General features: G+C 35.3%; 1 protein-coding gene across 3 annotated transcripts in view; it reads left to right on the top strand.

Moving 5' to 3' along the window:
- Positions 1-23,334, top strand: part of CEP350 (centrosomal protein 350) — a 144,779-nt gene that overhangs the window by 16,498 nt on the left and 104,947 nt on the right. For 2 of the 3 annotated variants that reach the window (XM_081225068.1, XM_081225070.1), the window contains exons 3-11: positions 189-235; positions 2,313-2,427; positions 3,272-3,431; positions 6,212-6,834; positions 11,100-11,213; positions 14,334-14,447; positions 19,136-19,282; positions 20,761-21,416; positions 22,189-22,310. In XM_081225068.1, the coding sequence (XP_081081194.1) occupies positions 189-235; positions 2,313-2,427; positions 3,272-3,431; positions 6,212-6,834; positions 11,100-11,213; positions 14,334-14,447; positions 19,136-19,282; positions 20,761-21,416; positions 22,189-22,310 (2,098 nt within the window). The remainder of the gene's footprint in view (positions 1-188; positions 236-2,312; positions 2,428-3,271; positions 3,432-6,211; positions 6,835-11,099; positions 11,214-14,333; positions 14,448-19,135; positions 19,283-20,760; positions 21,417-22,188; positions 22,311-23,334) is intronic. The other variant, XM_081225069.1, reaches the window with a different exon arrangement.

Raw genomic sequence — 23,334 nt, forward strand, 5'->3', positions numbered from 1 at the left:
GGGAAGCTCGGCTTTAGAGGATAGGAGAGGAATCATGTTTTGGCTTAATATAATAAAGCACTTGCTGGGGAATAGTTCTGCCTAATAAAGTGATTCTCAAACTTTTGAGTGCATTTGGGACCTATTAAAATGCAGATTCCAAGGTACACTTCAGAGATTCTAATTCAGTAAATATCAATATTGCCCAGCAGATATAACCACACCATGGGATGCACTTTCTCAGACCAAGGCTGCTGTAAGTAATTACAGGTTCCATTTATTTCTTTCTGGTCTAAAATTGATTGCCTGTTATGATTGAATAGATTACAGTTTTTTTCTGTAGTGCTTTTTTGATAAGAAAATAAGGTTAAACATTTCTGTAAGAAGTTATATACTATATGTTACAAAATGAACATTAGTGACAACTATTAGACAGTAAAGCAATAATTAAGACACTAAGTATCAGAAACATTAACACTATGGCATATAAAAGATTAAGATAATTTGTACTGTTTATTCTGCTTTAATAAATTTGCTCAATTGGTGTGTTGAGATGAAGATTTAAAGCATAGAATGTATTTGAGAAGGTGGGGCTGTGTCTATGTAAAAGGCTCAGTCAGGAAATGAAAGGAACAGCTTTTCCTTGAGTGGACTGTGAGTTACCTCCTCGTTTTTTGTGGCAATAGCAGTCTGTTTTTTCTTAGCACTGCTGAAGAAGCATGATTATGGGCAAATGTTCTCATTTATGTTCTGTCCAATCTTGTCTGGAGTTTAGAAATCCAAATTTGGCAAGTGATACATAGCTTCTTCAAAGGGAGACCTTTTCCTTTTTTCTTTTTCAGGCAAATTACTCTTCTAATATATATTTTGTTTGTTTCCTTTTGTATTCTACCTGAGTTCGAATTATTTATTTCTTTACTGTCTGAATATGGTGTTTTCTGTCCCCTAATCTTTTGGTTTGAAAATCAATCCGGAAAAGGTACTATAACCTAGGTTTGGTCATAATGCAGAGTCAAAATTTTGGCCCCGTGAATACAGCAATCAGTATATATTCTCTCTCTTCTACATGAGTATTGTACATCTACAACATAGGAATAGTTTCTATCCCCAGTTTAATTTAGAGCTAAACTAATTTAGAGCTGAACTCTTAATAGTTGTTTTCCAAAAAAATTATTGGGCTTTTAAAAAGAATTTTTAGGGATAAGTGGTTCATAATATAAATGGGGGAAAACGTCTGATACAGAACTATTAATATATAAAGGATTATTCCAATCTTGTGAGTACATTGCACTGCAAAAATCTGAAAGAAGATAAATCAGAATTTTACACAAAGTTTCTATCTCTGTGTGGTGGAATTTTGATGATTTTAATTTTATTTTTTTCTGTTTTCTGTTTTTTTCAAGTTTTCTCTTGTAAGCATGTGTGGGGAATGCTTTTTAAAATCATTGGTGGTAATATCAAAAGTCGACTTAAATTGTAAAGCGTATGGAAACCTGAATTCTATCTTGTGAATTTTGTCCTTATTGTGAAACTTATTCTGTAGATATAAAACTATAAAACATTGTGGCAGGCTTCCCTGGTGGTGCAGTGGTTAAGAATCCACCTGCCAGTGAAGGGGGCATGGGTTCGAGCCCTAGTCTGGGAAGATCCCACATGCTGCGGAGCAACTAAGCCTGTGCACCACAACTACTGAGCCTGCGCTCTAGAGCCTGCAAGCCACAACTACTGAAGCCCGTGAGCCTAGAGCCCGTGCTCTGCAACAAGAGAAGCCACTGCAGTGAGAAGCCCACACACCACAACGAAGAGTGGCCCCTGCTCGCTGCAACTAGAGAAAGCCCATGCGCAGCAGTGAAGAACCAATGCAGCCAAAAACAAAACAAAACAAAAAAGTCGTGGCTCTTTGAATAGTCCTAAATTTTAGTCTAGCTGAATTGTTTTTTCCTCATTTTTGCATGTAAAATGCATAAAATATATAGAAATACACAAATACGTAGCTTAATGATACACAACATACAATGTCAGAAAATTTACTGCTTTTAAAAAACTCAGTGATTAAAAAAATAGGTCAACAGGACAAATAGAAACTCCTTGATGTTCTACAGACTCTTTGATTTTCTTGTCCAGATTTGGGCAGCATTGAGCCAGTTGTTAGTAGAGCTTAAGTAGTAAATAATGGGAAAGCTATTTTTTTTTAATTAAAATAAAGCATTCCTAAGTTTTTTCTACTTTGGAGAAAGGTGTTGGACAGTATAGTTTTAAATAACTAATTAAATTGATGGTAGCTGGTTAATTTACAGGATTAACTGTTTGTTTTGATGGTGTTTAAACTTTAGCTGAGACACATTGAAAACAAATTGGAAGTAACCCCTACGAGTACAGCTGTGTTTGATTCTGTCATGGATACCAAGAAATCTTCTGCAAGTGCTACCAGAAAAATAAGTAGAAAAGGTATGTATGAGGTTAATTCCAAAGATATAAATATATTAAATGTGAATTTTGATGTTTTATTTCAACTTAATTTCTTCTTATAGTCCCATGTATTTCCTTGTTCTTTTGTCAGAGACTATATACCTCATCAGCATTTAGTTTTTTTTTCTTTGGTACTGAGTAGTTACGAAGCAGCCTTGTATTCAGTGACTGTAGATGACATTTTCACCATCTTTTGATCAGGGACTTAGCACCACTGCATCACCTTTGATAGTGAGTTTTCATTTGTTGTTAATGAGAATTTGATTTTGAGCCTTTAGGATTATAATGTCTTTTTTTTTTTTTAATTCACAGGTATATCACTTTGAAATTTAGTTGACTTAAGATTTATATTTTTTTGTTGGGGTTTAAAATCAAAATTGGAATATATGTCTTAGAGATACTATCATAAATTGACACAGTGTAAATATTTTCTTTGGTTACCTTTCATATATTTAATTCTGTGGTTGCATAATTAGTGGGATAAACCTGCAGGTTAGTACTTTCCACCGATACTGTGATTCTTTTTTATTAATCTGTGAGTCTTGGGTTTTATCTGATACTTCTTTTTTTGAGTCAGAACTTTTGACAAAAAGGAATTTTTTATGTAGAGTTTTATTTTGCATTGTTTGCTCAGAATATAGTCTTTCTGTATAAGTTGAGTTACTGTAATAATTTAACCTGAATTTTTCCCATCTACTTATATAATATCCAACCAGGGATTTCAGAAATAATAGATACCTAAGTTATTTTCTTAAATACTAGCCACATTCAGAGACAGTCGTATTTTATATCATATGTTCTCATAGATTTCCTTTTTCTTCAGATGGTAGATACCTGGATGATTCTTGGGTTAATGCTCCAACCTCCAAATCTTCTAAATCACGAAAAGAGAAATCTCGTAGTCCTCTCAGAGCTACCACCCTGGAGAGTAACGTAAAGAAAATTAATCGTGTGGAATTTCGTGAACCTTTGGTTTCTTACAGGTTAGTGTTTTTTTGTTTGTTTTGTTTTTTTAAAATTATCAAAGTTAATCTGTAGTATTTATAGTAAGAGTATAGTTTATTTTCTCAGTTTTTCATAGCACTCTGGATCTAGTATTATTACCTTTTTCATTTTCCAAAAAGGTAAAGCAAAATCTTTTATATTATGAAATGCTGACTTTCTGTTCTTTTACAGATGGAATATTTGGGGAGAAGAAGTAGTAATATTTGCTCCAGACCACTGCCACTGTAATAAATATGTTTCCTACAAATGAATTATTCAGTTTCTTTTATCACCTTCTGTATGAAACATTGCCAGATCTGTTTCTACCCCAGTTCATTCTCCAGCTTATGTAACCCTTCCTCTGTGCTTCCTCTCTTAGAGCACTTTCATGTTGCATTATATTTTGATTCCATAACTACCCATTACATTAGTTTATCTAAGACTGTAAATCTGTCTTATTCTCAAAGCATTATCTTAATGCCTGTTGTTTACTAAGTATTCTAGATATTTTTTCCAACATTTTATTATGAAAATTTTCATATTCATAGAAAAGTTGAAAGAACTGTATAGTGAATATTTAATTAGTGAGTGATTGAAAGACTGTGAAATTACATTTTTTTTTTTTTGGTGAGTTCTTCCCTTTTTAAGATAGAAGCATGGTAGATAACCTACCATTTTATGCTTTATTTTATTCTCTATATGTGCTAATTTTAGACCTGTGAATTGTTGCAGTCTGGTCAAGGTAGTGAAAATAATTGAATTTAGTCTTGATCTCTACAGAGAGAAGCTACAGAACTCAGTTCTCAGCCCCCAACTTGTTTAATAGTCAGCCATTCAGAACAGGGTCTAATGTTTTTTGGGTCATGGACCCCAGTGAGAATCTGATGAAAACTGTGGACTATCTCCTTAGAAAAATGCACACACTCGTGCACTCACAATAGATACAAAATTACCATATTATGCTGTAACAGAGTCATGACTCTAAGAATTTTTGTGGCATTTAGAATTTTATGCCTATACATGAAACATTTAGATCAGTACTTACAATGGAACCATTAATGTGAACCACACATATGTAATTTAAAGATTTTTAGTAGTCACATACACACACACAAAGATGTTTTACATTCTTTTTTGTTTTAAATCTGGTATGTAATTTACATTACAGCACATCTCAGTTTGGACTAACCACATTCAAGTGCTCAGTTGCCACATGTGGTAAATGCTACTCTTTCAGACCTTGCAGGTTCAGATGGTTGTTTATCTGCTTTTATAACTTTGTTGGGTAGTTTTCCTTTTTCTTTCCTTTTTTAAAAAATTTTATTTATTTATTTTTTGGCTGTGTTGGGTCTTCGTTGCTTTGCACGGGCTTTCTCTAGTTGCCGCGAGCGGGGACTACTCTTCATTGAGGTGCTCAGGCTTCTCATTGCGGTGTCTTCTCTTGTTGTGGAGCACAGGCTCTAGGCGCGCAGGTCTCAGTAGTTGCAGCATCCAGGCCCTAGAGGGTGTGGGCTTCAGTAGTTGCGAAGCATGGGCTCAGTAGTTGTGCGCGGGCTCAGTAGTTGCAGTGTGCGGGCTCTAGGGCATGTGGGCTTCAGTAGTTGTGGCATGCAGACTCAGTAGTTGTGGCTCACGGGCTCTAGAGCGTAGGCTCAGTAGCTGTGGTGCATGGGCTTAGTTGCTCCGTGGCATGTGGGATCTTCCCAGACTGGGGCTCGAACCCCTGTCCCCTGCATTGGCAGACAGATTCTTAACCACTGTGCCACCAGGGAAGTCCCTGTTGGGTAGTTTTTCATGTATTCTTCCTTCTGCTGAGGCTTATCTTCATTAACCTCCCTTTTAATTAACTGCTCTGTTCCTAAAATATAACTTACTAGAATGATATGTAAAATAAAAATAGTTGTTAAGGAATACTTTTGCTAGTGTTTTTATGAATAGAGAACATGGACTTTGTGATATGTACTTTGGCTGTGTCCAGTCTTCTTTGCTTATTGTGGTGTTTCTAGATATGCTTTACATAATTTGAAGCTGCCAGAAAAGTTGTCTGTGTTTCAGAGAGGTTAAACTTTACTAACCACATTCATTTGGAGGAAAATATTTACTGTACTTCCACTTTATTTCTACTCCCAATCTATTTGCTAATTTGGTACATTATTTAGAAGTTATATATATGAAATGTCAGAATTTGAGAACTTTTTTTTCCTAGTTCTTAAGATTTCATGGAGAAGTAAAATGTACATTTTGGTAATAGTGTCCAGTGAATATGCAAAGTCAGATTGTAATCCTGTTTTCTGGGGTTCTTAAGGAAATCTCTCTATGCATCTTTTGCATATTTCTTATTTTATAACATGCAGATTATGATTTAGATTATTTGCCATAATCTAAACTTTGATACACAGGAGGCACTGAGCATTGAATTTTTTTTTTTTTTTGCGGTACGCGGGGCTCTCACTGTTGTGGCCTCTCCCATTGCGGAGCACAGGCTCCAGACGCGCAGGCTCAGCGGCCATGACTCACGGGCCCAGCCACTCCGTGGCATGTGGGATCTTCCCGGACCGGGGCACAAACCCATGTCCCCTGCATCGTCAGGCAGACTCTCAACCACTGCACCACCAGGGAAGCCCTGAATTTTATTAGTAGTAATGGTTATTTTGGTTTTTTTACCTTACTGGAACTTCTAGGTTTTTGGGGTCTCTAATGTTAGCTTAGAGTTCTCTATTCAGTTTGTATGACTGGTTTTTGTACTCTTCATTCAAAGCTAATTATTTTTTAATAACAGGGAAGTCCATGGTACACCGTCCAACATAAGTCCCAGCCCTTTAGAGTCAAAGCATATATATTGTGTGGATGTTAATGAAGAGAAGCCTGAGAGGGGGAACCGGATGATATGCAATCTGGAAGATCGGAATATACATTGCTGTGATTTTGAGAGCTCCCAATCATCTGTCGTCAATGATACAGTTGTTAGATTTTTAAATGATCGACCAACAATTGATGCATTGCAAAATTCTGAATGTTTGATTAAGATGGCAGCTCCTATGAGAAGTGATGAAGAAAAGCCTAATAGAGCAAAAGGAAATGAGAACACTTTGAAGGCTTCTGTGTGTAACGTGGGCCGTGATGTTGATTCAAAAGTGTTACGGTTAACTGATTCTTCTCCGTCTTCTACTAGTACCTGTAATTCCCAAAGATTAGATATCCTAAAGCGGCGACAACATGATGTTAAATTGGAAAAACTCAAGGAGCGGATTAGGAAACAGTGGGAACACTCAGAAGAAACAAATGACCAGGGCCAGAATCTGGGTCATATTGACCATCCAGTAATGGTTGTTAATGTTGATAGCTCAGTGACAGCAAAGGTCAGGAAAGTGGCAACAGCACCACCTGCTCCAACGTATAAAGGTTTGTAATCAGTTTTTATGTCTTTTTCTGTCTTCCTGCCTCCTTGTCTCCCTTTCTCCCTTGGATGTATTTGAGTAGAGAGGACCATCTTTAGAACAGGGTGTGATTCTCAAACCTAATGCCTTAAAAAATTAATTCAGGATGCATGCTAAAAAGACAGATTCCTGGATCCTACACTGGATCTAAATCAGAATTTCTGGAGATAGGATCCAGAATTGGAATTTTTAACAAGTCCCTCGAGGTTCTTATAGTTTGAGAACCACTATATGAACATTTAATAAGTTGAACAAAAGAGAAAATAAAAATTAGTACAACTTTCAGAGAACTGAAAGAATATTGCTCTTATCCTTCCACTGTATTTGGATTGTTATTAGGAATTCTTTCAAAAGTAATGTTTGAAAGATAATTCAGTCAGTGCCAGTTAATACTTGGTTATAGAATATTTTGGCACTGACATTTGGACCCTGTTGTTACCTTAACCTTCGAATTTTGACAGGGGTTTTCTCCATGTTTAAGAAAACAATATTTAAATCAGATTTCCACTGAGAAGATGCTTTTCAGAGAGAATATCTGTTTTTGGCCCAACTCAAGTTTTTATATATGGTGGTTTTTAGGAGTTTGCATTTTTTTGTTCCTGAAACTATTTTCACAGGATCACCCATATAAAATTTTTAATAAAGAGTTGATGCATTGGTGAGGTTACTCAGTGTTAGACTTTTGTCTTAAAATTCCTGCCATTCTGGCCTTTCTTTTGTGGATATTTTTTCAAGTTCAGTTTTTAGTTTGGATAAATGTATGAAGATCAAAATATAGCCAAGATTTGTTTCTTCTGTTAATTTTAACAGAACAAATTTAACTATCTAAAGTTTGAGCAATTACCAGTTTTTTGTGTTGTTTATTACGTTTTGCTAGTGCTATTCATTGTGAATTAGATAAAAGATAGATAATTAGCATTTTATTCTACATAATTTGTGATAAAATTGTGGGTAGTTCCCTTAGTAAAATTCTTTCTTATCCTTCTAGTAGTTTGTGTGCCATGTAGTAATAATTGTCCACACTGTTGACAGAGCAGATAGCAAATGGTGGGGTCAGAATGTTCTTGTTGGTTCTGAGATAGTGATTATCCAAAACTTTGGCTATACTTATATTAGACCCATTAAATACAGATTGTACCTTTAAGGTTTGTTCATTCTAGAAGTCAAAGTTCTGAAATTCCAAAAGTTATTCCACTAAGGCAAAGTCAAGATAAGATGGTTGATTTGAATCTATATTTTATTTAATAATTTATAAAAATCTAAAAGTTAAAAAAGAGGACAACCTTAAATAACCAGAGTGAAAACCTTAAGTGTAACTTCCTTTGAGTTGTGACTGGATTTCGTGTATTCCTTTTACTTACTAATTTTTAACATGTTAATTTTCATATTAAAATATATTATGAATACAACTTTTGGGAGGCTAACTAATGACAAGTAGTATACATTTCAGAAATCGTAACAGAATATGGTTTCCAGTGTCCTGAGCAATGGATTTATTTTTTCCAACGGTGAAGAACTGGTTTTCTGCCAACTTTTTGTCAGTGTAAATTAAAACCCTCAATATACTGTATTCTAAAGTGACATTTTAATTTCACTTGTTCAAATACATAATAAATTCACTTGGTTCACAATTCGAAAGATGAAAAGGACGTATATTGAAAAGCTCTATCACTCTGGTGCTCCAACCTCCTGGTCCCCTTTCTGGAGGGTACTTGTGTTAACAATTTGTGTATCATTCCAGAGATAATTTTCTCATATACAAATGAGAGAGAGAGGGTGTGTGTGTGTGTTTTCTTTCTCTCTCTCTCTTTTTTTTTTTTTTTTGCGGTACACGGCCCTCTCACTGTTGTGGCCTCTCCCATTGCGGAGCACAGGCTCCGGACGCGCAGGCTCAGTGGCCATGGCTCACGGGCCCAGCCGCTCCATGGCATGTGGGATCCTCCCGGACCGGGGCACGAACCCGTGCGTCAGGCGGACTCTCAACCACTGCACCACCAGAGAAGCCCCTCTTTCTCTTTTTATACAGTTGTTAGCATATGAAACCCCTTCTAAACTTTGTTTTTACATTTTTGTGTGTGTATGTTTAAAGTTTGAAGTAGTGAACACAGTGGTGTTTATGTGATTCTTCCTTATACTTAGTGGTTTGCATATCTTTTTCTTTCTGGTTTAAATGCCCAAGAAGGTTAAGAGCCTATTTTGATCATCTGTATTTTATTTAGAGCTTAGTACAGTGTCTTGGACACAAGTAAATGCACAGTATAATTTTTATTCTATTCAGTAAATTCAACTAGTAAGAAAAAATGTGCACAAAGAGAATGGAAATAAAAACTGGGAAACAGAAAGAGAAACTGATGTATAGATATTGAAAGCTTCTTAAAGTTAACTTGTTAGTAAAGATCAAATATAAAGAAAGGCTCCCATAGAAATAAATGTTTCCTAAAGAGGAGAGAAGAAAAAATGATAAGGTTGAATGTAGAGAGATGGAATGAGGGTGAGAAATGTTGGAGGAAGGTAGTTTTACAAGGAATTTCCACACTTTCTTGTTACAAACTGTGGTTTGCAATAGACTGAACACTATGTTTATAAACATTTTCCTTATATAGCTATAGGCATAATTGTGTGTGCCCCATGCTACAAATGTCAGGTAAAATAAAGCTTATGCTGTTGTTCCTAAGAGCTGAATAGATTATTTTTTATTAGACATGTATAATTTACCAGTACATTTTATGTAACACTTCTAAAGTACTTTTACCAATTTTGACTCCATTCTTTATATTGATTTAATTTTACAAAATATTTAATGGTGATTCTTTGGTAAGTGGAGCCCATTTGAAAATATAAATCTTTTTAATACTCTGGTTATCCATATTTGATACTTTATTATTTTTTTTTGCAAAATAACATTCTAAGTTCTGTATATTTCTTAAAAGAGTAGTGATAAATTTGAAGTAGGAAATTAGAATGATTTCTAGGAAATAGCACATGTGTAATGTTTGTTGAGAAATTGAACAGGTATGTTTTAAAGAACTGTTTTCCACACTTTGGCTGCATTTTGCCTATGTAGACAGCAGCTTGTCCATTTGTTCAGCCATAGGCAAAATCAGACAGATGATAGCAATTAATGCCTGTATTCAAAGAAAAGGAGAATGAGTAGCATTGTCTCTCTTTTAGTCTTGAGAAGGGTAGTTTGTAGCTCTGATATCCATAATTTATGATTGCCATTCTTTTATCATTTAATTTAATGCATCTCCATTTCTAGTCTTTTTGAACAAATGTATATTGCTTTGTCTCACTGAAGCTTACTTCTTCCAAACAGTATTTGTTAACATATTATGTGGTAGCTAATGATGCATTCCTCTTTTGAAAGCTTATAAACCATTTCAACATCATTAGTTATTAGGGATACATAAATCAAAACCACGGTGAGATACCATTTCACACCTACTAGGGTGGCTCTGATAAAAAAGACAGACAATAACACGTGTTGGTGAGGATATGGAGAAATTGGAACCCTCATACATTGGTAGTGATAATGTAAAATGGTGCAGCTGCTTTAGAAAGCAGTTTGGCAGTTCCTCAAAAAGTTCAACATAGTTACCATATGTTGAAATTCCACTCCTAGGTATAATACCCAAGGGAATTGAAAACATATATACACACACACACACACACACACACACGTGCATGAATGTTTATAGCGACATTATTCATAATAGCTGAAAAGTAGAAACAACCCAAATGTTCATCAGCTGATGAATGGATAAGCAAATGTTGGTATATCTGTACAATGGAATATCATTCAACAATAAAAGAAATAAAGCTTCTATATGTGTTATAAGGTGGATGAGCTTTGAAAACAAAATGCTAAGTGAAAGAAACCAGACACAAAAGACCACATATTGTGTGATTCTATTTTTATGAAATGTCCAGAACAAGCAAATCCATAAAGATAGAAAATAGATTAGTAGTTGCCAGGGAATAGAGGGAATGGTGTGGGGAGTGACTGCTAATGGGCACAGGGTTACTTTGCAGGGTGATGAAATGCTCTGGAATTAGATAGTGGTGATAGTTGTATAACTTTCTGAATATCCTAAAAACCAGGGAGCTGTACACTTTAAAAGAGTGAATTTTACAGTTTATTAATTTTATCTCACTTATAAAAGAATATAACAAACAAAACTTTTAATGCACCTTTAATAAGAATGTTCTGTATTGTTGGTTATATATTAGGCTTCAATCCTTCAGAGACCAAGATTCGAACACCTGATGGGAAAGTGTGGCAGGAGGCTGAGTTTCAAAACATGAGTAGAGAACTGTATCGTGACATAGCACTTCACTTTGCAGGTGAGTGTAGAGTGTTCCTAGGTTTTGAGTGTTTTACCATGCATACTGTCTAACGTGCAATACTTAAACATAAAGTTGTCACCAAACTAAAGATATTTCCCTTTTCTAACTGCATGATGTACTAAAGTAGTGATGGTGTCCGTTGTAAGGCTCTTGTAGCCTCTGGGCTCTGCTCCAGGGTTAAAATTAGCATACATAGCTGATGAGGCAGGAACTAGGCTATTTTTAAACTGAGGGTCTTTCTGAGCTGGACTTGCCTGATGTGAAGAAAACATAGTAGAGTCTAGTTGTAGTTTACTTCTACTAGACCTCTGAGATCTTTGAAATGGTCAGTAATTTGGCAGGCAGCAGATAAGATAACTAACATGAAGGCAAAATGCAGGAAGAGAAATGAACATTATAGGAAGGGAATAGTGTTAGAGGATTGGAAGGAGGAACTTATGGAAGATTGGAAAAGGGAAATAGGAAGGTCATACTCATAATGTTACTACTATTGAACACCTTGTATGATTCTGGGCAAGATGCTACTGGGTACTTAATCTTCTGAATGTTTTACGGTTGAGGAAATGTAGGCCCAAAGAGTAATTTTCCCGAGGTTGCATAAAGTTAAGAATTGAAGCCGAGGTTCAAAACCAAGTCTGTCTGACTCTAAAGCCTGAGAATTTTCTAGTAAGCCCCAGTGGAGATTTTGCTAATAAATACTGTGTCATTAGCTGTCCAGTCCAATTTTCCTACTGTTACTGTTGGAACACTATTTTCAGAAATTTTTTCCCATGTGGAGAGGAAATATAATAGTTAAGAGCAAAGATTTTGGAATCAGTTTACAAGGGTTCAAATTCTGGCTCTGCCACATATTAGCTATTTATACTATCTATGTTACCTAACCTCTCTTCCTTGGTTTTCTCATCTGTAAAATAGGAATAATAACTATATACTTTATAGAAAAGTATCATTATAGACTAGTGGAATGATGTATGTCAAAAAACTCTCAAAGAGGTCTGTGTATTATAATCTGTCTTCTCTTTTGATATGGTGGGTGAACTCTGCCTGGGCTCCTATCTTAAACAAACAAACCCATCTACTTGTGTTTTATATTCCATTTGCTCTTGTGTATTGAAGGACATTACTTCAGCCTTGTTTTCTTTCTTTTGCATCATCAAGTTCTCCCTCTCTATGAGGTCATACCCATCAACATACTGTTTGATAACATGCTGTTATCTCAACCATCATAAAAGAACCCCTCTTTTGGCCCTATTCTTTTTAGCAACTACTTTGTTTCTCTTCTTTTACTTACAGCAAAACTTCAGAAAGTTGCCTTATCTTCATTGTCTCCAATTTTTCCCCTCTGTTTTACTCTTGAAACCTTTCTGTTAGGGTTTTGCTCCTACATGTCTGTGGACTGCTGTTCTCAAGGTCATCAATGGCTTCCACACTTCCACACTGCTAAATCCAATGTTTAATTCACATTTGTCATCCTACATAATCTCTCAGCATCATTGGACATCACTGATCACTTCTTCCTTGAAATTCTTCACTTGGCATCTGTCTAGGATACCGTAAGTGTTTTTAGTTTTTCTCCTAAGTCTAGTTGCTCCTTTTCAGTTGTTTTTTTCCTAATCGACTCTGTGATCTCTGAACATCAGCATGTCCTGGTCTCAGTGCTTCTCTTTTCTTTATTTTTATTTTTCTTTTCTCTTCTTTACTCCTCCACCCCTTTCTTTTTCCTTTTTTGTTTTTAAAATTTTTGTTTATCTATATACACACTCGGCAAGCTCATGTAGTCTCAGGACTTTAAATATGCTCTGTTGCTGATGATTCCCAAGTTTATGTCTCTGGCCAGACTTCTCTGAGCTCAGATTGATATCCAGCTGCTAACTCTGCACCTTCCCCTGGATGCATAATAGATTTCTTAAGCTTGATATATCCAAAAATGGAGCTTGCTAACTAACTAAACGGGGTCATGGTACACCCCTTAAACTTATTCCTGTGGTAGTCTCTCCATTTTAGTTAATCTTATCTTTCTAATTGTTCAGGTCCCAGATCTTGAGTCATCCTTGATCACTCTATTTCTCTCACACCTTATATCTGACATTGTCTGAAATGTAACCACTTTCCCCTACCACCTAGGTCTAAGCCCTCCACCATTAGTCTCTTGGTTGGATTACTGCAGTAGCTTTCTAACTGGTTACCCTGCTTTTGCCCTTCTAATGGGTCTGCTTTCATCGCAGCTGTGAGAGTAACCTTGTTAAAATTTAATTTAAGGCGTATCACTCCTTTGCTCAAAAATTTCTTATCTTATTCTTGAGTAAAACCTGAAGTTCTTACAATGAGCTATAAAGCCCTACATGATCTTGCCCTCGGTTATGTCTCTTGACCCTAGTTCTTACTACTCTTCTCTTTGTTCACTTCATTCACACTGGCTTCCTTGCTGTTTCTTAGACACTAAGTATGCTCCTGCCTCAGGGCCTTTGACTCACATTTACTTCTTCTTTGCCCAGAAGGCAGAGCTCTATATGTATTTTAAAGTACATTTATCCAGATCTGTGATTGAGATTAATTTTCAAATTTATATGTTCAGTTTATTTCCCCAGATGGGAATTTAAAAATTAGTGGGTAGTAACTTATGTGTGTGTGTGTGTGTGAAATACCTTGACATATTTCCCTAGCATAATCATAAAAGGGCTTAATTTTGGAATATTGAGTATTTTATAAAGTTTTACTCTAGAAGGTCATGAATGTCTCAGTTAAATAGGAATTTTTAAATGAAAAGGAGTCTGCGAAAGTGCTCACCTCTGAGATTCTATAAATGCTGTGATCTAGCTTGGAAAGCATTACTGTTGCAGCATCTTCTAGTTTGTGAAAGCGAGGTGAATTTCTCAAGGGTTTCCTGAAAAAAATAACAAAGAAGTGGAACCTAACAGTGGAGTAATGGTGATCTCTAGACTTCGCTGTAAGAGGACTTGGCATTGTAGCCTTTGGGTCAAAGAAATAGCATCAGTGAAGGTTTCTCTCTCTCTGCCTGAATCATATACTTTATATAGATTTTTCATACTGGGAGGGAGGATGAGTGGATAGGTAGCAATCATTAAAATATTTGCTATATATGTTTCTGCTTTTCAGATGATAGCTCCATGAAAGAAAAACCTGCTGAAAAAAGTAAAGAGAAGAAAGTGGTCAAGCCAGTACGAAAAGTCCAAAAGGTAGCACAGTTATCAAGTCCAGAATGCAAAACAGGTTGGTTTTCTCAATATCAGGCCCATCCTAAAGTTACATATCAGTGAAATGGCATCTACACGGAAATGAATGTCTCATTATTCGACACATGCAAAAATTCAGTATATTTTATGTATCATTATTTTGTATATGTGTGTTTGATTGAGGTATAATTGACATAGAGTAAGTTATACATATTTAGAATGTATAGTTTGATAAATCTTCATGTTTGTGTATACTCATCAAACCATATATTCACCATGATAGTGAACAATGCCCCCCTCCAATTTTTTTCTATCATTATTTTTAATAGAAATTAACCAGATTAAAGGTAATGATTTTTATGTAGTGAACTTTTATATACGAAGGGATGGCTTATGACTGCAGCTAAGTTCCTTCATTCATTCCCATAAGAGAATAAATGTTGCACAAGAAAAGTCTGGCAGTCCATGCTAGTAGTGATCAGGCTGGACTCTGAATAAATCAAGAAGAGGGAAAAAGAGAATTCCCTAGTTCCATAGTGATTAACATTTCAGGCTTGATCCAGATTGCCTGGGATTTATAATCTGGCTCTGTCATGTCTAGCTTTGTTCCTTTGGTAAATAAGTTAATTTTGATGTCCTTTGGTTTCCCCATATGTAAATGGAAAAGCTTTAGTTACTTCTCCTGTAGGTTGTTGTGAGAACTAAAATAGTTAATACCAAAAGTACTCAATATAGTACCTGACACATGGTAAGCACTCAATTGTTAGGTGTAATTCCACTACTACTGATTATTATTATTTCTAGCTGTATTGAAAATGGCTATTTAGTATGTCATATTTAAGTCAATGAGTAATTTGGGTCAAGAGAAAGTGGAGAAAGTTGGGAACTTGTCACTTTCAGTTTGGAGACATTCAAACATTCATTCATTATGCAAATATTTTTGAGCACTTGCTATATGTGAGGCACTGGGGTATTCTAAGCTTAGGCAATACAGTGGTAAGGAGGATGCACATAGCCCCTGCCCTCTTGGAACTTATAATCTTGTCAGGAAAAGAGTAGATATGTAGTTACAGTAAAGAGTAATGAATGTAAGATAGGGAACTTACGAAGTCTCATGGGAACATGGAATAGGAGTGACGGGGCACTGGTTTCTGACCAGGTGCTTGTTTTTCTGGTCATAGACTAATCAGAAGAGTGGCAAATAACTTACTTTGTGGCACCCATTGTTAACTGTAGATGTCATACAAGAATGACGCTGGCTGTATACAAATAAAAAAATAAAAACTTATAGGAACATGAATTATCTGAATGTAAACACTAATTCTTACATTAAAAAATATAACAAAGTATTTTTCATGTGATATTAGTTGTCAGGGGCATAGTTTGAAATGAAGCACTGGGACCACTATAACTTACAAATACTGATCTTGGATTGTATTTATCCAGTTTTGTGGTGGGCTAATTCCCATGTGTGTACTGTGGCAGTGACCAAGACAGAGAGTCATTAAACTGTATTAAAGCTGTATTAAGAGTTTATCTATAGTGAAAGTCCTCTTTTTCTACCAATGACTGCATGAGACTATTCCAGAAAGCCAGAATTCAGAAATAACCACCCAGCATATTTGGAAGCCAACATTTATAAATAACTACCCAGTATATTTGTGGTTGCTTGCTCTTGATTCAGAAAATTAAGCTGAAATTGAAGAGAAGCCTGCTCTCTCATTTTGCTTAAGAACATAAAGTTTCTTTTTTTTTTTTTGCAAAATGAAACAAAAGTTTATTTTCTGCAATACTTTCTGTGAATTACAAAGGCAAAATGCTAAACTACAGCATGTAACTTTTCAATATTTAACCAGAGCACTTGTAATAAATATGCATCCTGAAACAAGATAAAAGGCTACACTTTGTCAGGCGTCCTACCCTCCCAGCATTTCTGCTCAGGGGCGGGCGGGGGGTGGTTTTGTGTTTTCTTAAGTGCTGTGAGGGAAAGTCCTTTCACATAAAGTTTCTGTATAAATAGATTGAGCAATAGACTTAAAACCTTTTAAATGTTTTAGATAGACCGATTAAGGTTAATAACAAGGTACAAAAACATTTCTAAAGTAAATAGCACACATTTATAATTCATGTTTTTTAATAATAGATGTTTTCATTAAATGTATACTTCCATTTAAACTTTCAAATGAAACTCTAAATGGTATTTTTTTTAAATTATAAATCAATAAAATAGTATCACAGAAAGCTTAGAACATAGAAGAAGACAGATTAAAAACCACTGCCCTTATGTAAACAAAGTACTAGTATTATTTTGTGTATTTCCTTACAGTAATTTAAAGATCAGTAGTAGGTGATTGTTGCCATTGTATCCATAAAATTTTATCTTTTTCTCTTAGCATCTTACGACAAGAACATTTCTGTTATTTTCTTATAGAAATTGTAATTTGAAATGGCCACACAGTACTCCTTCTAATAGAAACATAGTTTAACTATCTACCATTCAATATTTAGGCTACTTCTGATATTATAAAAAATTATACAGTGAACATTTTCATTTATTTCTTTTCTTTCTGTTGGATACATTTCTATTACTTGGATTATTTGATCAAGGAAAATGAGCACTTTGACATATAATACTATTTTTTCTTTTTTTTAGAGAAACTATATCCATTGATATTTCAACAAGCATGGTATAAGTATGATTTTTATAAGAGTGATTTTTATTGTAATTTTACCAGCTTTGGCTATGAATATAAAAGTATTTTCTTCTAATTTAATTAGGTTTAAAGTGCTACTTCATTATTTTCATTTCCATTACATTTCTTATATTGCTTTGCATTTAAACACTTTTACATATTTATTTCAGTTTTTTAAAATGGTTTCTATTTTGTAAATGGTCTTTCACGTCATTTTTTGTTTTTTATGTTACCATCTGTTTTGAAACAATGGTCTAATGTTAATTTTTTTACAATCTGAAGCTAATAAATGAAAATTTTTTCTCTTGGTAAACAGCTGTATTTATTGAAATATACTTTTATTTTTATGAAGTTTTATAATGAGGGCAATTTAAAGTGTCGATGATATTTGCTTTTTGAATGTCATTGTTTTATGCATTAAAAAGTAGTGTGTAGTTTTGTTATATATCTGTAAAATATAATGTGAAATTCCCTGTAATACCATCCCCTTCAAAGGTAATCACTGTTAACTATTTGTTATACGTTTCTTTAAATTTTTTTTCTATGCTTAGCTTAAGTCATTTGTTCATGCAGCAGACATTTAGCAGACACATTTTACTATGTGTCAGGTACTGTGCTAGTTTTGGTAAACCAAACACTTATTATAGTTAAGACATATTTTTGTTCTGTGCCAAATTGTTAGATTCAGTGCCCTGGTTCTTGAGGTTTCAGAAATCATTAGTATTTAGTACTTAACTTTCAAAGCATTTTACACTTATATTTGAGGTGTGTGGGTAAGTCAAGATTTAAACGAACTGTTCATTAATTTTGAGGACTTAAGTTTAAAAATAAAATTAGATTGTAAACCTTTTGACTTTGGTGTAAGATAAGCAAAAGATTAATTACAAATATGTGTATGGTTGAGTAAGATATACTTTTTTTTTTTAACATCTTTATTGGAGTATAATTGCTTTACAGTGCTGTGTTAGTTTCTGCTATATAACAAAGTGAATCAGCTATATGTATACATATATCCCCATATCACCTCCCTCTTGAACCTCCCCTATCCCACCCCTCTAGGTGGTCACAAAGCACCGAGCTGATCTCCTTGTGCTATACAGCTGCTTCCCACTAGCTATCTGTTTTACATTTGGTAGTGTATATATGTCAGTGCTACTCTCTCATTTCGTCCCAGCTTCCCCCCCGGCCCCATATCCTCAAGTCCATTCACTACGTCTGTGTCTTTATTTCCGTCCTGCCCCTAGGTTCATCAGAACCTTTTTTTTTTTAGATTCCATATATATGTGTTAGCATATGGTATTTGTTTTTCTCTTTCTGACTTACTTCACTCTGTGTAACAGACTTTAGGTCCATCTACCTCACTATAAATAATTCCATTTCACTTCTTTTTATGGCTCAGTAATATTCCATTGTATATATGTGCCACATCTTCTTTATCTATTCATCTGTCGATGGACACTTACGTTGCTTCCATGTCCTGGCTGTTGTAAATACAGCTGCAGTGAACATTGTGGTACATGTCTCTTTTTGAATTACGGTTTTCTCAGGATATATGCCCATTAGTGGGATTGCTGTGTTGTATGATAGCTCTATTTTTAGTTTTTTTTTTTTTTTTTTTTGCAGTACGCGGGCCTCTCACTGTTGTGGCCTCTCCCATTGCGGAGCACAGGCTCCGGACATGCAGGCTCAGCGGTCATGGCTCACGGGCCCAGCCGCTCCGCGGCATGTGGGATCTTCCCAGACTGGGGCACGAACCCGCGTCCCCTGCATCGGCAGGTGGACTCTCAACCACTGCGCCACCAGGGAAGCCCTATTTTTAGTTTTTTAAGGAACCTCCATACTGTTCTCCACAGTGGCTGTATCAATTTACATTCCCACCAACAGTACAAGAGGGTTCCCTTTTCTCCACACCCTCTCCAGCATTTATTGTTTGGAGATTTTTTAAGATGTACTTCTGAGAGCTAAAATTTAAGTTGCATATTCAATCCAATATATATATATATATATATATTTCTTTCTTTTTTTTTTTTAGGTAGCAGTCATCTGATAAGTACATCTTCTTGGCGAGATGGACAAAAATTAGTAAAGAAAATTCTGGGACCTGCACCTAAAATAGAGCAAAAAGAGCGAAGAATAGCATCAAGTGACAGAAGTGGAAGAGAAAGAACTACTAAATCTGGTGAGTAATTAAATTAGTAAATTAAATTACTCAACCATTAAAATTGTTGAGCAAAACAATTAAAAATTGCTTGTGTAAGTACTTTGAGAGGTGAAAATACTCTTTTAAGAATGCTCTTAAGACTTTGCATTATAATTGTGAATGTAGCTCAAAAAAGAGGAAATTGGGCTTGTCTGTGGATAATTTCCATATATAGATGTTATGATGATCTTTATTAAGAATTCTGTTTGTGTTATATTAATTACATTTAGCTGTCATTATGAATAAATAGCAAAGCATCATGTAATCAAATCTTATTAGACCTTTAGAGAATCAAATCCAATCTGTCTTATCTCCACAGACATAAACACAGGTAGATATTCACAAGGTTGGATTTTTTTTTGTTGTTTGACAGATTAGGAAACAGGCCCTGAGAGAGAAGTGAGTTTTCTCAAGGGTATATACAGTCAGTGGGTGACAAAATCTGATCTAGATCCACAGGTCTTTAGTTTGACCCTCAAGTCCTTTGCTGTTTTCTTTTTGAACCATCTTGAGTGCCATTTGAAATGACTAGTTACTTTTTCACTAATGAGCAGTAATTTTGGGAAATGAAATATAAATACCTACAAGCCCGCTTTCCTTTTCAATGGCAAAAATTGGCCTGAATTTGAGCTTCTGGAATGGATTCAGTAAGAGATGCAATTTGGTATATAGAAGTCAATATATATTTTGTGTTTGTTCCTCTTTGCTTTCATCTAGCTTATAAATAAACTCACACCGTCCTTAGCCTAAATTTAAGCCACATCAACAAACATTTAGATGATAAAATGATTGTTTTTCTATATATTTAATTTTTTCTGTTATTCATTGGAGAGTTGTGGCAGCCTATAACATTGTCAGTCTTTTTTTTTTGTTTTTGTTTTTTTACGGTACGCGGGCCTCTCACTGTTGTGGCCTCTCCCGTTGCGGAGCACAGGCTCCGGACGCGCAGGCTCAGCGGCCATGGCTCATGGGCCCAGCCGCTCCACGGCATGTGGGATCTTCCCGGACCGGGGCACGAATGCGTGTCCTCTGCATCGGCAGGCGGACTCTCAACCACTGTACCACCAGGGAAGCCCACATTGTCAGTTTTTTAACAACTATTTGAGGGTTTGGTGAGGGAGAGAAATAGTAACAATAAATATGCATATGAGAGAGAAATAGTAATTCTCTATTCATATTAATAGTTAAATATTCATATCAACAGCAAGATATGTCCTTATTTCAGAAATATTAAAAGATGCACTTTTTAAAAATGCCGAGGAAGTATAGTTTCTAAGAGTATGGAAATTCTTCTCTTACTGTTTTTCTTTCCTTCTAAAATATTACTTAGGAGACTTTATAGGATATTTGAATTAGAGTTTAAGATAAAGCGAAATTCCTAATTTTCTCCTTAGTGTGATAAATCTTAGGAATGAATATAGAATTTTAATACATCACTAACAGTTCATACTTTGCAGGGGGTCATATTGGAAGAGCAGAATCGGATCCCAGGTTGGATGTTTCACATAGACATCTTCCACGAAACTCAGAACGTTCAAGAAGTAGAGCTCGGTCAGAAAATAATGTAAAGAAAGTAGTTCCATCTCTTCCAGATAATAAACAGGAGGAAAATGCTGCCTTAAATAAGGACTTTTTACCTGTTGAAATTCGTGGAATTCTTGATGACCTACAGCTGGATTCAGCAGCTCAGCCTGCAAGGCAAGAGACAGAAGAGTTACAGAATCAGAAGCCATCAGCATCAATACAAGCTCCTAGGAGTCATAGCCCAATAAAAAGAAAACCTGACAAAATAACAGCTAATGAAGATCCCCCTGTTATTTCCAAAAAGCGTCACTATGATACAGATGAGGTACGACAGTACATTGTTAGACAGCAGGAGGAAAGGAAGAGGAAGCAACATGAGGAGAAGAAGGCTCAAAAGGAGGCCACGGAACAGAAGAACAAACGATTACAGGAGCTCTACCGGAAACAAAAAGAAGCCTTTACGAAAGTGAAAAATGTGCCTCCTTCTGAGCCATCAGCAAATAGGCGACTGCAGGAAACTTACTCCAAATTACTTCTAGAAAAGTCATTGCTTGAAGAGCCAGCTCATCAACATATGCAGGAAACACAGGTAATAGTAGTGACAGAAATACAAAGGGAAGTAATTCACGGTTAGGAAAAACTTACTTGCTATACTTTTTAATAATTACTCACCATTCCTAATATTCACACATATGCTCAGACAGTATTTATAATAATGATGGCCTTTCATGAAGTTTATTCTAGATAAATCCGATTGAAAATAAGTGCTCAGTTAGTTTCCTAGAGTAATTGTTACTGATCTGCCTCATCACTGCTGTTAGTTATATCCTTGCCTAGTTTTTACTGTATTACTGAGCAAAGTTAGACTGTATTAATAATGAAAAGCCCAGTTTTGTTATCTGTGTTGAAATTAGAGAATATCCTACTTTAGTGTGCTGATTTTATGACTATTGCTGTTGTTTTTAAGGATAAGAATAACATTTGAGTCTGTACCATATACCATATACTGTTTTAAATGTTTTACAGGCTTAAGTTTCAGTAAATTCTCACAACCCTGAGAAGGGTAGGTACTACTAGTATTTCCACTTATTAGGTGAAAAAACTGAGGTTTAGAAAGAGTATTATTTCCTCCGACTTATGCAGTGTTAGGTGCCTTTGTTGGATTTCAGGTGTAATTTTGCTGTTAACTGTAATGGCTGCTTTTAAGACAAACTAAATTTGAATTGGTTTTATTTGAGAGAAAAAAGCTCCTGCATTTTGTGATCTTTGTAAAGTTGAAGCAACTTAATATTTATCTTATGTGCTCCTTGAATATATCTTTATGATGGGAGTCAGATAACTTTGATGTCCTTTTTTCTTAGACCAGACCAGGGTATCAGCCATCTGGAGAATCTGACAAAGAGAACAAAGTGCAGGAACGTCCCCCAAGTGCATCTTCCAGTAGTGACATGTCTCTGTCAGAACCTCCACAGCCTCTTGCAAGGTAAAAAGGGGAGAATGAAAGATGATTAAGGTTCTTTCTTTCCACGATATTAGTATAGTGGTCTATGCTCAGTGAATTTTATTGATTGACCTTCCTGTGAAGAAGAGGTTTATTTAGAAATTGGTTAATATCCTCTGATGGATACTTAAGCATGGTATACATCTGTACTTACTGCATGCTCTATTCTGTTGTTCAACTCTTGCCTGTTCTTTAATATCTGGTGTAAATATCAGTTCCTCCTGGGGATCACCTGCAGTTGGAAGCACTCTTGCCTTCTCTGACGTAAACACAGATAAATGTTTGTCAGATAAATGAATCACAGTGAAATTAATATTTTTAAGTATTTGTGTTGAATATTTTTCAAAAGGCATTTCTGTATCCGTAACTATTCAAAATTTCTTCATATGACTCTTGTATCAACATATCTTACCTCTCAAAAACTATATTTAGATATGCATATGAACACACGGACAAGGACTAAAAAGGGATTTGATTTGAATTCAGATTGGTGAATGAGGGCTATTTTACCTTAAATTAAGAAAAAAAAAATTTTTTGCTGTAAAGTGTGCAGTAAAGTAAAAAGAAAAAAATAACAAAAAAAGCCTATTTGTCCATGAAAGTTAAGATGATTTTCAGATTACATGGTTATAAGTTATACTTTGAAATAACCGTTTTGGGAATAAAAATCAAGTCACTTAACCAGTTTTGGGTTAATACATATGATCCTCTTGCCCCCTTGCTGCCCCCTTCACCTCCCAAGAGAATAATAATATTGATAAAAATAGCTAACATTTATTGTTTGTTACGTTTCAGGCTCTGATCTAAGTACTTTGCCTATATCATTTTATGTAATCCTTGTAGTTCTTTGAGTTCTCTCAGTTAGTTTATGCTTAAAAGCACAGCATTTCTTTTCCTTGCCCTTCATGTTCCATCATTCTGCATTAGCTACCTGGAAAACTCCAAATTACCTATCTGACCTTGAAGACCTTGAAGATCTAGCTCAAAAATCAATTTCCTTGGCTAT

The sequence above is a fragment of the Mesoplodon bidens genome (genome assembly GCF_964165515.1).
Source record: "Mesoplodon bidens genome assembly, chromosome: 2".
Lineage (NCBI taxonomy): Eukaryota > Metazoa > Chordata > Mammalia > Artiodactyla > Ziphiidae > Mesoplodon > Mesoplodon bidens.